Source organism: Macaca nemestrina, chromosome 6 (assembly GCF_043159975.1).
Source record: "Macaca nemestrina isolate mMacNem1 chromosome 6, mMacNem.hap1, whole genome shotgun sequence".
NCBI classification, from domain to species: Eukaryota; Metazoa; Chordata; class Mammalia; order Primates; family Cercopithecidae; genus Macaca; species Macaca nemestrina.
The window spans coordinates 173,596,169-173,608,784 of record NC_092130.1 but is presented as its reverse complement, the minus strand read 5'-3'; the positions used below and the strand labels follow the sequence as shown (position 1 = coordinate 173,608,784).

At 40.6% G+C, this 12,616-nt stretch overlaps 1 protein-coding gene and 1 long non-coding RNA gene across 2 annotated transcripts in view; one reads left to right on the top strand and one right to left on the bottom strand.

Annotated features, from left to right (window-relative positions):
• The window catches only part of LOC105489473 (uncharacterized), a 41,203-nt gene extending 31,099 nt beyond the window's left edge, over positions 1-10,104 (bottom strand). The window contains exons 1-3 of the long non-coding RNA XR_011625153.1: positions 10,033-10,104; positions 6,440-6,621; positions 5,939-6,074 (exon numbers count right to left, since the gene is read on the bottom strand). This is a non-coding gene — a long non-coding RNA (uncharacterized lncRNA). The remainder of the gene's footprint in view (positions 1-5,938; positions 6,075-6,439; positions 6,622-10,032) is intronic.
• The window catches only part of LOC105489474 (adenylate cyclase 2), a 425,178-nt gene that overhangs the window by 340,311 nt on the left and 72,251 nt on the right, over positions 1-12,616 (top strand). Inside the window, exon 15 of the mRNA XM_011754299.3 lies at positions 3,369-3,453. Coding sequence (XP_011752601.2) covers positions 3,369-3,453 — 85 coding nt within the window. The remainder of the gene's footprint in view (positions 1-3,368; positions 3,454-12,616) is intronic.

Below are 12,616 nucleotides of genomic sequence, written 5' to 3'. Positions count from 1 at the left end.
CATTGACAGATCAAGTAAGCCAGCCCATTAGGGATTTGACTAACTCATAAGGTTCCTTGAATAGTTATATTTAGAGAAACACTTTGTTACCAGCATAAAAATTACATGTAATTTTCAAAATTTCATAAGACATAGAAGTTGAGCATATTTATCCCATTCCAGAAGAAAAATAAATTGTCAAAGTGAAATAATAGAGGCCACAATCTCCGATAAAATCAAATGAAATTAGAAATAACAAGAACCAACCAAAAATAATATTCTTGTGGAATTTAAAATTCAGACTTCTGAGTTACTTTTAGTATTAAAAGAAAATGGAAATTGAAATTATAGGCTTTTTAGAAAAGAGTGATAATGAGTAGCTATGAATTAAAAACTGTGGGATTTGGCAAAAGCTGTAACTAGGAGAATATTTATGTCCTTAAATGCACTTATTAGAAGATACAAAAGATTTTCTAATAAATGACAATCCAAAATAAAGTATATAAGTTTAAGTAAGGGGGAAGAAAGGAATTTTTAAAAGTTGAATCAGAAACTAATTAATATAGAAAGGAAAAGCAGACCTTAATAATAAACCAAGAACTTATTCTTTGAGAAGATCAACAAAACATGCAAAACCTCACAAATCTGATCTAAAGAAAATGGCATTAAGCATAAGAAATTACAAATACGGAGAGTTTTTAAATTATAAGAAAATATTACATAGAATATTTTACATTTGAAAATCTAAATGAAAAAGATAATTTTCTAGGAAAATTATCAAAATTGACTCAAGTAACAGAACCAATAAACATGGCAGAAATGTGACATGTCTATTTCTAAACCAGAACCTGGATCGGGAATAGAATTGGGTAGACATAAATGCCAACAACATCGCTTAATAGAGCTATAACTTTACGCAAGTTCCTCAACTTCCCTGTGTATCAGTTTCTCTGGCAAAATGAGGTAATAATACTAACTACCATATAGGATTATTGTGAGAATAAAGTGAACTATATATGTACATATATACATAGCACTTGGCACATAGTGAATACTCTATAGATGTTAGAATGTAGCACCAACACCACCAGCACTACCATCACCACCACCATTATCCCCATAACTGTCCCTATCACCATCGCCATCATCATCACCATCACCATCCCTATCACCATCACCATCATCACCATTACCATCACCCATCATCATCATTACCATCACCATCATCATCACCATCACTATCATCATCACCATCACCATCCCTATCATCATCACCATCATCACCATCATCACCATCACCATCCCTATCATCATCACCATCATCACCATTACCATCACCCATCATCATCATTACTGTCATCACCATCATCACCATCACCATCCTCATTATCATCATCATCATCACCATCACCATCATCACCATCACCATCCCTATCATCATCACCATCATCACCATTACCATCACCCATCGTCATCATTACCATCACCATCATCATCACCATCATCACCATCCTCATTGTCATCATCATCACCATCACCATCACCATCACCATCCCGATCAACATCACCATCACCATCCCTGTCACAATCACCATATCACCTATGTCATCATCATCACCGTCATCATTACCATCACCATCATCATTATCATCATCATCACCATCATCATCACAGATAATTTCATACTTGAGTTTTATCACACCTTCAAGAAGATATCATTCATTCAGTATTTAAACAGTTTGGGGTCTAAAAAAAAAGACGAAATGTTGTTTCTATACTCAGCCTTATGAATATGGCATTACCTTGACACCAAGAAAAAGCTAGGAGAGCACAGTGTCCAAAAAAAAAAAAAAAACCTGTCAGAGCTCCTTCGTAAAAACAGAAGAGAAGATAGCAAATCAAAGCTCAGCAGATGAATCACTGTGGTCGCCTTTAGTCATGAGGATAATGGCAAGCACCCTCCATAGCTCTGAGATGTGGGCTGGCACTCCTCCCGCTGCTGCAGGATCACATCTTACTCATCTTTGTGTCAGAACAGCCTAGCATGAGCCTGGCCCATCAGACTAGTCAGCAATCTAGGTGTACTTGGTATATACACACCCTCCCGCAGAGTCTTATCATCACTCATAAAATCTGAACAAATATTATTATCAGGCCAGGTGTTTGAAAGCATTGTGAATCATGTCCAGGACATGACTCATTGCCCAAAAGTTATTGATTGGGTCAGGTCCAATTGTTGGTTTGAACTCGAGTTTTTGTAGATGTTGTTTGATGTGTGTCCCTGTAGTCATCTCTCTTAATAGAGTAGGTATCTGAGATAGAGAGTTGAGGACAGCTTCTCACCATGACAGCATCAGGGGCTTTACTCAGGGCACTAACTGCTGAATTTGTTTCTCTTTCTGTGGGGCTCACAGGAGTGCACTTACAGGATGATGTCAGCTTGTGGCTGTCTTATATCTGGTTCTTCTGTCCCATACGTCGTTGTTTCGGGATGTTACTCCTCTTCTTAGCCAAATCCTCTGTTTCTTCACTGTCTCTAGCCAACCTCATTGGCATGAGGTTCCATTTTGGTCTCACACACCATCCAACCTCCCTTTGGATGTTCCATTTGCATCTCATCTTTGATGATTCACTGTGCTTCAGTCCTTTTTATACCTCTGTAACTTCTATCCTGGCATTAAACTCAGCTTTAAAAGGCTTTGAATTATTTAATTATTTAAAGGACCTTTTGGATATGTATACAATTCTTATAAATAAACCTGTAATCTGTCAGTAGCAGAATTCGCAACTCGGTAGGTGTGTTTTTCACATGATCATGGGATGCTTTTGAGTTCATTGGTGCACTCAAGCGTGTAAAAAGCCTTGCTACACATTTTGCTGCATCTGTGTTGAACAAAATAGGTTGAATCTGGTTGCATGAGATTGGCGGGGGCAGGGGGAGGACTCAGTGTCTCCTGGGTCAACAGGAACAAGGGTGGAACTTGAGGACTTCCAGGCTATCAAGGTGTGAGGCTGTCCTTAAGGCAGCAGCTGCCAGGATCTCACTGGCAGTGAAGAGGCCACCGAGATGGGGGATGTGGCCAAGTACCACATGAAACTGCCAGACACATGGGCAAGTCATTTAAAAAGATTCTTTATCCTCCATAAAGAACTGATGCTTATGAGGCAGTTTTATTGAGTCACAGTATGTTGATTGGCCATCGCTGTGTAGACCCTTTTCTATGGACATGTGTGTGGTATTTTAGCTCCATTTTTATTTCTCAAAAATTTAGTGAGGATTGCAGTCTGAATTTAATAAAGTCCTCATTAACCCAAAAGTATTACTGGTAGCTTTCCAGAATGATAGAAACGATCTCCACCCTGACTTGCTACTTTTTGTTTCCTGGTAGAACGTCCGTCCTGGGCATCTCCTTTGGGGCTGCGTTTCTCTTGCTGGCCTTCATCCTCTTCATCTGCTTTGCTGGACAGCTTCTGGTAGGTATTCAAATGTGGCGCTTCTTTGAAAAGTATGCTCATTTCATGAAAGCTGATTTCTTACCTAAAACTTTCAGAAACAAGGAGCTTATTGCTTTACCACTTCAAGAACTCCAGATCCCAGTTAAGGAAACATGCACCCTTCAGGTCTATAGGCAAGAATACAGACTGGAACAGCTCACGCACAACCAAGACACAAATACAAAGATGATTTGAAACGTTCGATGTCACATCGATTTGTTCGATTTGTTCGATGTCACAAATCAAGAAGATTGCATTCTTGCTATTTGGTTCTGTCAATATATTTTTATCATTTCCTCTAACTTTTCAGAGTATTTATAGCAGCAAATGCAAGTATAATACGAGACTTTCAGTGTACAGGAGAATTAAAACTAACACAGGAACAGAAAACCAAACACTGCCTGTCCTCACTCCTAAGTGGGAGTTGAACACATGGACACAGGGAGGGGAACATCACACACCGGGGCCTGTTGGGGGGGTAGGGGAAAAGGGGAGGGATAGTAGCATTAGGACAAATACTTAATGCATGTGGGGCCTAAAACCTAGATGATGGGTTCATAGGTGCAGCAAACCACCATGGCACACACATACCTATGTAACAAACCTGCACGTTCAGGACATGTATCCCAGAACTTAAAGTAAAATTAAAAAAAAAAAAAAAAAAGTAAACCTAATACATTGCTACAGTCACTTTCAAGCTATACAATGTTGGAGTAGTTGAAGAAAGCATATATTAAAATATCTTTTATTAGTGTTTAATTTAAGCTAATCAGGTTTAAATGCTGGTTCTGGATATACAGATTACATCTAAAATTGGAAGTCTAAAGCAAGTGTTGCTAGCTGGCCATCGGTCTATGAGAGCATCCTAAGGAAGCAAACAATGGGATAGAAGGCCCTGAAGAGAAGCCACTATTTTGTTTTGTTCAGTGGAGATGAGCTGGGACAGAGAGGCCACTCTGAGCTTCTCAACAGAGGTCATGGGCATTCTCAAGAGAAGCTTCAGAGATTTTTTTTTAAATAAAAAATTTAACATGATAATTAATAACCTATTATAAAAAATAAATAGAAATGTTCTTTAAAATATTTTTCAATGTATGTATTTTATGTGAGTTCTGCAGTTATAGACTATAGTCTAGATATTTTCACATTGTCAAAAATCATGATTTCTTCTGCCAGTTAGACTGTGACAAACCCATTTAGATGACACCGCCAAGGAAGCCTCCTGAGGTTTGTGGTCTGTCTGTTACCTCTCAGGACTATTGTGGCTTCTATGAAAGAATTTTTTCTTATTCTGCATGGGTTTATAGTTTGCATCTGTGGCTTTATTGCAATGTTATTTTGCTTTTCATAAAACACACTACTACTGCTAGCAACAATATCAGGACAGTGCGATAGTGGCCTCTTAGAATCCTCGTCCCCCCTTCAAAAGCTCTGAAAAGTGGCAGTCCTGACCCCCAAACTGTCCATTGTATTCTAGTCCGACGTGCTGAAAGCGTTTGGCCAAGGCTGGTTAAGATTCCATACCTTGTCTCGGCCTTTCTGCAGTCGACAGTAAGCACTTTGCCCTCTGTGCCTTATACCGTTGCAAACTTGTGTGGATTTTGTTTACTGTATAATAGTTTAGATGTTTCTAATTGTATTGAAAGCTCTTCCAAAATGGGACTGTGGTTTCTGCTTTACCCAAATGCACACATAGCATCTCGGTTCTGAAGCCCCCTGAAGACATTGTGGGTTGTATAGAGGAGGGAGGACCCTTGGTTAATTTGAATCCGCTCTGAAAGGCCCTGATGGGACTCTTTGGCAAAGTTTGAAAATGCTTATTGTAGAAAGAAGCCTGGTTTTCTATGTTCCCAGAATCATCCCTCGGGTGGAAAGGCACACAGGCTCCCCTGCTCTTTTCCTTACCCCCATAAATCTCCTGAAGTCCATTTCTCAGGTTTTCAAAATAAGAACCATCATTGGTGGTTCCATTGGAAATCCCAACCTAGTTCTATTTAAGTCAGTTCAGATCATTGTGCCTAACTAGCCATATTTATCATTTTTATCCCAGGGAATCTGGTCTTGGATATGGGGGCATACGGTATATTTAGGGTATCAAGCTGACTTTTTTTCTTTCTACTGTCTAAGTTGTTATATTAAAGAAACATAGAGCTGGGGGCAGAAAAAAATATCTCAGGAACAACCGTGCTGAGTCTGTGGGAAAGCATTGCTCCCCTGTGATGCCTACCTTTCAGCCTTGCTGGAATCCCACGCCCTGCTGCTCCTGCCATAGCTCTTGTTCCCTCCTGTGGCCAGCCTGAGGCCCCGGTAAGCCGTCAAGGTGACATCCATAGCTCCTCCTGCCCTCCCATCCCTGGAGCTTCCCAGGACCCTGGCCTCCACAGGCCACATGCTAGGAAGTCCCTTTTGACTCCATGGTACCACAAAAGGAAGATTTCAAGGCTGCAAATAAATTGGTGCCTACCTCCTCCTCACAAGAAGCCTGTATGGTGTCAAAGTGCCCAGGAAGCCTAAACGTGATGACACTTCGTCTTCCTAAACTTGATTCCCTAAGATCTGTGAATGAGGCTCCCTCTAGTGGCCAGCTGCAATTCCTCCTCCTTGGATGTAATCCATGAAAAAATCAAGAAGGAATTCTTTTCACTTCATTAATAGGTACTTTTTTACTGTTTAAACCATTCTGTAAGGATTTTTTAAATTTGCAACATCAAATATATTGGTGTACAGACAATTTAAGAAGGCTTAAGTGTACTTAAGAGTACTCCGCACTCTGCCATCCAAATTCAGTCAAAAACTGCTCATCACAAATATTCCACGGTGGTCATGGAGAAACATTGTCGCATCCTAATTGCTCATTCCCTGGCTTCTTAATAGCTTCCCAGTTGTGTAAGGTTTTATAATGATTTGCATTTATTATGTATTAAATACTTAGTTTATTAAAGAGTATTTAATACCCGAAACTTACCTTCAATTAACATATGGTGACTTTTTGAAAACTTCGATGCCAAAGGCAGTATTTGTGCTCTAATACCAGCTTTCAGTTCTCCGTATGAAGAATTAACATAAAATGTAATACTTTATAAAGGAAGCTGAGGAGAGGTCGGCCTGGCTAATGTTTTCTTCCAAGAGTTTTGCCTCTGTCATTCTCTGTTGCATAAAAAGCATAACGCCAATAAATCAAATCGATTGCTTGTTTTACAACTGGCCTTGATAAAAAGGTAGAAAGATATCAAAATAGGAAAAAAAAAGGGTGATAATGAATTGCAGATTTGTTCCTGTTGATAGAAAAATCATACAGATATTTGTTCAGTGACATGTTCTCAAACACATGGCAGGCATTTCTTTTCTGTGATCATTATTTCTGTGAGAAGCCCAGCCCTTGCCTCCATCGGCCCCTTCACTCCCACCCGAGGCATGCCCCATGCTGGCTCCCTGCTACCCCCACATTGCCCAGGTCTCAGTTCTTGTGCACGTGGGTGGGCTTACCCACCGGGCACCTTCCAAGAAACCTGGAAACTGCACCAACTCCTGCACCAAGCCCTTCTTTTTACACCATGGGACTGACAATCTGTATCATTTAGCTTAGCCTCCAACACATAAGATCTCACTGAGACCTCTAAGTTGTTTCTGTTTCCCCTTGAATATATAGAGTTCCTTGTTTTGTAGCATTTTTATGGGGTCCTTTCCTACTTTCTCCTCTCATCCGGCTCTGGTTAGCACTCCCTCATCTCATGGAGGCCAAACTTTCTCAGGCCGAGTTAGGTGTCCCCTACAGAACCTTCTCCAGATGTCCCAGCATGGGGCCAGGCTCTTATGTGTAAATGATCATGTGGACGTGAGGAGGAATGTGAGTCAGTGGCCTTCATCACGCTGCATCCAAATGCCTTGTTCACATACACCGTGATTCCTTGACTCTGACATGCCTCCAGCTGTCTCCTCAGTTGGAAATCATCGTCTAACTTTCATAACCCAACTTTGAAGAGCCCATCTTTTCCCCACCAACTCCCCTCGTGCTGACTGGCTGGGATTCCCATTTTGCATTATTACTTTCATTCTTGTGGATGGAAAGATCTTCAGTGAGTTCACTGCAGCCCTGTTTTGTTCATTGTACTACTCTAGTACTTGAAGCACAAGATAAATATTTAATATCAGTCTCTGCTTGAAGGAATGTTGGGTTGCACCCAAGTGCAATTTCCTGGCACCACTGCTCAGAAAACATTCCACCCCCATTCTCACCCCAACTGGACTCCTTCTGAACTTGAAGCTCTGAATCCAGCTCACAGTCATTGTATCCTGCTCCACATTCTGGTAGGTTCCCAGCGTCTGCATCTGGGCCTGGAATCTTGATGTGCTCACTTGTTGGATCTTATTAGACACCTCTGCCTCAGGTGCCTTCCTGGGCCCATATAGCAGCCCCTTCATCTCACCATTGCCAACTATTCTGAGGCAGAGAAAGATGTGCCCTAAGGGACCTTCTCCAGATGTCCTAGTAAGAGGTGACAACATGCTAGCAGCCCTCGCTCTCGGCACCTCCTCTGCCTCGGTGTCTACTCTGGCGGTGCTTGAGGAGCCCTTCAGCCCACCATGGCACTGTGGGAGCCCCTCTCTGGGCTGGCCGAGGCCTGAGCCAGCTCCCCCTGCTTGCCGGGAGGTGTGGAGGGAAAGGCGCAGGCGGGAACCTGGGTTGCACGTGGCTCTTTAACACTCACTGCGAAGGTCTGCAGCTTCACTCCTGAGGCCAGCGAGACCACAAACCCACCAGGAGGAATGAACAACTCCAGACAGGAGGAACGAACAACTCCAGAGGTGCCGCCTTAAGAGCTGTAACACTCACCACGAAGGTCTGCAGCTTCACTCCTGAAGCCAGCGAGACCACAAACCCACCAGAAGGAAGAAACTCCAAACATGTCCGAACATCAGAAGGAACAAACTCCAGACACACCATCTTTAAGAACTGTAACACTCACCGTGAGGGTCCGTGGCTTCATTCTTGAAGTCAGTAAGACCAAGAACCCACCAATTCCCGGCACACTAGCAGGATAGTGCTTCCATGTGTAAAGGAATGTGGATGAGAGAAGGGATGGTGAGTCGGTGGCCTTCATCACACTGCATTGAAATTTCTTGCTCACATTCACCATGATTCCTTGACTCTGAAATGCTTTCTACATCAGATGCTACTTAGCATTTCAGAATTTAAAAGTCAAGAGCTGAGAGGGAACCTAGAGATAACCTCATCCAGTCTCTAATTTTGTGGATGAGGGACCCAGGACTCCAAAGGTGCCATCCACTTGAGTGAGTTTTTATTTCCAATTATTTAAAATAAACGTTTCCCCCACAACCCCGCAACACACACACACACACACACACACACACACACACACACACACACGAAATGCTGAAGAAACTGTAATCAGGCCTCTTGAGGATGGAAATGGAGGCTTTGGAGTAGAATCAGGAATGCAATGGCTAAGAGGTCTGCAAAGGCTTCTTATCCTTGGGTAAGAATCTTTGGAATAAATCCAAACTATTTATGATGGACAAGATCCCAATGAGTGGTTCTGATTCCAGCGTCATCACAGTTTGTAAGTAGTAAATGTTGTGTTAAAAATACCTACTTACTCTGCTAGGTGCTTAGCTTTGACTGGCTCATTTATGCTCACAAGAGCCCTTGCAGGTAATATCTATTTGACAGTTTCATAGAACGGGATCTCACAGATGCTACATAACTTGCCTTCCCAGTGGTATATAGCAAGTAGATGTTGGAGCTGGAATTGGAATCAAGCCTTGGAACCTTATAGTAGAGGCAGGTTGCAGAGGGTACCAGGGTTGTGAATGGGGTGAGTCACAGGCAGACGGTGCCCAGCACTAGGCAGGGATGCCCATGCTTATGGACATGGACCAGCATGACACCAAAGTTGCCTTGTGGTGACTGCTCATTACCCATTGATCAAAATCACATTGGTAAGTCATGGTAACCTCACATAGTAACTATTCCTATTCGTCTCTACTCTAGTTTCCTAAAATATGTTTTTCAGCTGTTGGTCCCATTTATTTAAAACTAGGTTCTGGGCAAAGTGTAAATTCATCTTAAAAGACATTTGATATATTTTTAAAGTTAATTTATAATTGTATTTAGATTAAAATAATCTAGTAAGAAAGTACTCAGTATTATAATAATACTTTACAAAATGTTTTATACATATAATAGTCCTTCAAAGTGTTTTCAGACATTATTTTATTTGATAATGAAAATAATCCATTTTATCTAGGCAGAAGCTAAGACTAGAATAAGAGATTCAAGTTCACATTTTCATTACAATTAGCAATTAAAAATAGTACTAGTTGTCACTGTAGCAGTAATAGTAATAAGTGCACATTCACAGTCACATTTAGCTTTCTAAACTACCTGAGGCAGACTTACATTTCTATGATAAATACAAGAGAGTGACTCTAACCAAATATTCCAGCACCAAACAAACAAACCCCCAAAACACGTTTAGAACGCATATGCTGGATACAGCAAGTGAAAATGTCAGAAAATATCAGAAGAATTGTTACCTTGTGCTTTCAATAGCAGAGATAATACGATGCCAGCCCACCAACGTTCTTCTAGGCAGAGATGAAAGCACAAATAGAGAGGTCGCCTTGGGAAAGGAAAAGTAGGTCACACTCCCAGCTAATAGGAAAGCTTTCTACCCCACAGCCGTGTTTTTCCCTTGAAGTCTGTTTTCTCTCCTGTTAATATCACTCCACCATATATATATATATATATATATTTTTTTTTTTTTTTTTTGGTTAGTATTTGCTTAGTGTTCCTTGTTCCATCTTTCTACTTCCAGCTTTTCCTTGTCAACGAAAAGGATATAGGTTTTAGGTGTGTCTCTGGTGAACAGCATGTAGCTCTATGTTCTTTTCTCTGTTCCAGACATCTCTCTTTCTCTCATTTGACAAGTGTGATCGGTTTATGTGCATTGCAATTATTACTAAAATCTTTTAAAATCTACTTTGTATCTTTTTTGCTTCTACTTGTTTTTCCTTCTTTTCTGCCTTCTTTTGGACTCCTGGAGTTCATTCTCTTATTCTCTCTGGTGACTTGGAACTTATATACTTTGGTTTGTTTTTTCAGTTATTACCTTAAAACAGGTAACATGTACACGTGATTAACAAAGTGTATTATTGGTAATATCTCCACTTCCTTGTTGAACAATGCAGGGACCATGCTCTGAGTCTGGTAATTTCTCATCTCCCATACTAGCATTGTTTAAATTTTTCTAAATTTAAATGGCTCAAATTATTCAATGTTTATTCTTGTTTTTGTTAAATGATGTATTTGTTTACTATTTTTTCCAAATACCATTCCACCTTTCTGGATTCAGTTTCCATATTACTAAAATGCTTCCTTTTATAATCCTTCCCATGAGGGCTTGTAAATAATATACCCACTCAGATTTTGTGTTTTAAAAGTCTTTATCTTTCCTCATGGTGATTATTTATCATTTTTTCTAACATTCTGAAAACAGGATTCCATAATTTCCTGGCCTCTGTGGCAATGAGATTAACTCTCCTGTCCATCTAACTGTTGCAGACACTTGGTCCCTTGTCTCGGTGGGAGTTTTTGCAGGATTTGCTCTTTGAATCATGGGCAGTAGGTTCCATGTGTTAAAGTATAGCCTGACTTTTATTTTTGAGACTCAGCTGTGTATTCTCAACCACAGACCTCATAATCTGTGCTCTAGGTCTGCAACGTCATTGTCCAATATCTCCTTGTGTTTTGTCTCTTCCCTGGTCTTTCTGTTCTGTTTTTTTCAAACTTTTATTAGAGGTATGTTGAATCTCTTCATCATATCCTCTGTGTCTCAGTCTCTTTTTCCTATTTTCAACTTTTTTATCTTTCTGTGCTATTTTATGGTTTATTTCCTGAGATGTTTCTTAGCGTCTCCCATTCACGGGCAGTTCATCCAGTTCCTCAATAACAATTTAGTTTTAATTTCAATATCTACATTTTCATCTCTAGAAAGTTTATGTGGCTCATTTAAAAAAATACTTGTTTTTTTTTCTTAACAACTCACTCATTCATATGGATTATAATCCCTCTTTTGTTACTTTAATCTTATTTTAGAAACTATTTCAAATTATTGTCGTATCTGCAGATCTCGTGGTGCTAATTCTACCTCTTATGTTTTTTGACTCTTCCTCATATGGTCCATTGCCTTAGGTACTTTATAATTTGGTTTTTATTGTCAGGCTATGTTCAGGAGGAACTGCCCCAGCCCCCAGATGGGACATCCCTGCACTCTGTAGTCTAAAGTATCATTTACAAGCAGTGTCATTCTTGCTTCTGCCATAGCCCCAAGGATTTTCTCTGGTTTTGACCTAATTAACAACCCTTCAATTTGGAATTCTCATTATGAATCAGGTAATATAATTTCACACCCAACACTTTAGGGTTTGGATTGATCCTTGGAAGCTTATTGATACTTCCCTGAGGTAGTGAATGGAGCTCTTCTAGACTTCTTTGTACAGAAGGAATAGCGGTTTGAGGCTCTGGATTTTATTCAAGAGTCTTAGTTGCAGCCGCCCACGTTTTACTGGCCCAAGGAAATATCTTCTTTTCCCTATGGGTGTTAAAAGGCCATCCGCTAAGTGCCATAGCCTGAGCCCTGATCCAGGACACTCCTGGATCCACCCCACAGCCTCAGTCCTTTTATCACTGAGCTCTCTCTTTGTTTCTGTGCCCTGGTAATTTCCCTTTGAGTCCATCATTAAAAATAGTAAATAGAATCACCACGTATTTGATGAGTTCCTACCATTTAACAAACATTATACTGGCTTCTGTGAAAACAGAGACAAGTGCGATATGGTCGCTGTCCTCAACCAGCTCTGCATTTGGCCGGAGATAAGCATGTCAGCAAAAATGATGCAGTGTGGTACCCAGTGGAGCAACAGTGCAGGGAGGTGTCTCGCCCAGGGCGTAGGGAAGAAAAGGGTTGATTTTGTAAAATATGATTGATTGGCATAAAGAAGTCTTCCTGTGGGAAATTAAAGGACAATTAAATAATCAAAGTACACATCACAGTCTTTGTGACATTAAATGTTACAAGTAATTATTGCTCCGGCTTGTTCCTGCCATTCAGAAGGACGG